Source organism: Limulus polyphemus, unplaced genomic scaffold (assembly GCF_000517525.1).
Source record: "Limulus polyphemus unplaced genomic scaffold, Limulus_polyphemus-2.1.2 Scaffold242, whole genome shotgun sequence".
NCBI lineage: Eukaryota > Metazoa > Arthropoda > Merostomata > Xiphosura > Limulidae > Limulus > Limulus polyphemus.
In genome coordinates this window covers 603,765-607,084 of record NW_013665852.1, presented here as the reverse complement: position 1 = coordinate 607,084, position 3,320 = coordinate 603,765, and the positions used below count along the sequence as shown (strand labels likewise).

The 3,320-nt window shown below is 30.9% G+C and overlaps 1 protein-coding gene across 4 annotated transcripts in view; it reads left to right on the top strand.

The window, feature by feature from the left end:
- Positions 1 to 3,320, top strand: part of LOC106478704 (E3 ubiquitin-protein ligase Bre1-like) — a 60,721-nt gene that overhangs the window by 3,456 nt on the left and 53,945 nt on the right. For all 4 annotated transcript variants that reach the window (XM_022382356.1, XM_013939266.2, XM_022382355.1 and 1 more), the window contains one exon: positions 1,735 to 1,868. In XM_022382356.1, the coding sequence (XP_022238064.1) occupies positions 1,764 to 1,868 (105 nt within the window). In that variant the 5' untranslated portion in view covers positions 1,735 to 1,763. Of the gene's footprint in view, positions 1 to 1,734; positions 1,869 to 3,320 lie in introns of those variants that run through there.

Sequence of the window (3,320 nt, the reverse complement as noted above, 5' to 3'; positions counted from 1 at the left end):
TTCATAACACTATTATGATTATTCCCATCCAAATTATACTTGTAATACAAATTATGATAAACCACATGCACTGTTGTGCATTTATTATAATTAAAGCCTATCTGCCATTTATTTGCCCAACTTACTAGTTAGGCCTCACTTGGAATACTGTGTACAGTTTTAATCTCATTATTTAAAAAAAGGTATTGATTTAATGGAAAGGATGATTTCTGAAATGGGAGGTTTATCTTATGGGGATAAGTTAGTAACTTTTAACCAATTTTCTCTTGAATAAAGAAGAATAAGAGGTGACCTTAATGAATTTTACAAGTGGTGATCTTATTGTGTTGTGTTCTGAAGAAATCAGGATGATAGGGCAAAATTTTAAGATTTTGAAAAGACAGGCTATGCCCAAGTAAATACAGTTTTAGTGTTCTAACAGGGAGGTTAGCTTATGGAATGAGTTTATCTCACTAGTAATGTAGGCCAATACCTTATAAAAGTTTAAGAGGAGAATCTGTGATTTCCTGAAAATGGTAGGTTTAATTTTATTTTTTCTTCTGGATAGGTGTGCATGGAAAGCCCTGAAGAACTAAATGGTTCCTTGTGTGTAGGTTGTGCTCCTTAACCTAGATCCGGAGCCATCTCGTGCTTCCTGACCATGATCCCCTATTGTTAGCAGTTGTAACTTCTTGAATTTCTGCATAAATAATTATATTCATGACAATAATGTTATACTCTGGTTTTTAATTTTTTTTTGTAATTTTATTATCATGAAAGGGTGCTTCCTTAAAATATTTTAAAATTGTTGAATGGTAAACAAGTTAATGTATTCATACAAGACATAGATTAAAAATGTTTTACAGATGCATTCACTGCATACATGTGCTCTGTGTTTAGGCTGTCTTGAGCCCCATACTGTGTTTCTTTCCTCATTTTTTTCAAAAAAACCTAATAACTATAATAGTATCTTATTGTTACCAAACACTGAAGTGGAACTTTCCATGCCAAATCTTTATTAAATTTTGACCAGTGGTTGAAAATAGTGATAGTGTACTAGCACATTTTCTACTTTTGAATGGAGTTTGTTTTTTTTTTTCACAGAAAAAGTTGTACAACAAAAGAGAAAACATTCTGTTTTTCTTTTATAAATATATTTACATTTATTTATGCATGAATAAATCATCAGTATTTACATGCATACATGGAAGTATTTGTGGATTGTAACAGTTATTTTACGTTATTAGTAATTTCAACATATCTATTCAAAACTTGCAACTTGTAGTGCTTATTGGATATTATGTGATAATTGAAGAAACTCGAGATGAGATTTTTGGTTTTTGCACATGTTATGGCTGCTTAATACAAAGATTTGTGGTAGTGAGCTCATAAATGTTTTGTGATTCACACACTAGTACTTGTGCAAAGTCTCTGGAGTGTTATGTTTTTTAATTAGTTGTGGGTCATTACTTTTTTCTTTTTTGTAATACACGTCAGCAACTAGTAAATAAAAGTAATTTTAATGAATTAATAAGAGGTGTGAATGTGTGTGTCCACTAATCTGTTAGCAGATCTTTGCTATTTCCATTGGTAACACTTCGTGAGGGTACATTCTCTTTATATGCTGAGTTTAAAATTTGAAATAATGAACTTGATGGAGAGCTGACCCCATTAGACACACACATATATACATGTATATATTTTTATGTATACATAAATGTATTTATATATATATATATATGTATATACATTTAGTTTAAACTGAGGATACATTAACTTGGAAGATGTCATCAAAAAGAACACTACAGGGAGATTCCCCTAGTGGCAGCCAACCTCCAACCAAAAAAGTACATTTCGAGCCTTTAAGAATTGGGCCTGTTTCAACTTTGGTAAGTTTGAAATTAAGAGTGTTGATATACAGGTAACTTAAAAGTACATTTTCATATTTTATAAATTGTTTTACACAATTAATTAATCTAATTATTATATATGAGTTTTTAGTTATCTAAAATATTTTCCTTATGTTGTTTTAGGTTTTTAAATGTATTTACTTTCAAGGGTGTTTTAAGTTTTATGGAAGTAACATAACCACTACTAATATATAAGCAATTATTTATATAAAAATAATTGTTTTATGTATATTCAGTTGATTTCTACAAGGTTTCAAAAACTAACATTTGGTTTTAAAATGTAATTTTTTAGTTCTGTATGAAGTCATTGAAGTTACAAAGTATTGAAATATTATACGTAATATTAATTCTCCAAATAACTATATACAGTAATGTGAAGATAATATTTTATTAAAACAGTGCTAAAATTTAGAATGGGAGGAAAAACAAAAAAAAGATTGATGCCTGATCTTATTAACAAAGATAATGTGGGTAAAATTGAATGATAATATCATAATGATTCATTGCCATTAATATAGCATCATAACATGCACTGGATTTCAGTCTTTTAGCCATGATTACCTCAAGTTTGGAAGTAAAGACATGCAATCATTATGTGGACATATAAACAATTTTTGTTTCAGTAGACTCTTTATGAACACATTTTTATGTCATAAACATACTCATTACAGACAACTGTGAACAGCTAACATCAACATGGTAAGTGCTATAGACAGGATATATGAACTGCTTATCCATTAGACAGTTAACCTTTCAGGCAAACTCTATTCATATTTATATCCCCCTGATGTCTAATGGATTAACCACTGATACATTAATCTTGATTGTTGCTGATTATGAAGTCTGCTTTTTGCTTAAGAAAATCACTTGACTCTCAACCTGCTTAACATATTTGCCAGGGTTGCAGAATAGTTATGCACAAACACACCTTGTGTGCTGAAAGATTTGTTGCCATCCTGTAGATTTTACTGTACTGCTGATAAAAACATTCTCATGTCAGCCATCCTCTGCCTTAAACTTCAGTAAATCACCTGTGTGTCAATCATAAAATGTGTAGAGTTTATTCTCTCTGAGCACCACATTAGTGTATGTTAAGAAAAACAAGAACAGCCAAAAAAATATCTGATTCCAATGTTGTATTCACTGAGACTAGTGTTTTGTTTTCCTTCATCGCTGTAGACAAACAATTAGGTGGAAGTAAATCACTGTATACTTACTGGGTACTTGAATAAAGCAACCTTTGGTTCATTTAAGCTCCTGGTCTATCAGATTTCTGACACGGTACATTACCTCCACTCACATGTATAGCTATTCTCATTCGGTGCTGCCCTTTATATGCAAAATTTTTTTTGCGTGCCACATACCCCATGATCAATGTAGTTCAATTGCTTCACACATGTAAATCATCATGCAACAACCCTCCACCAATAG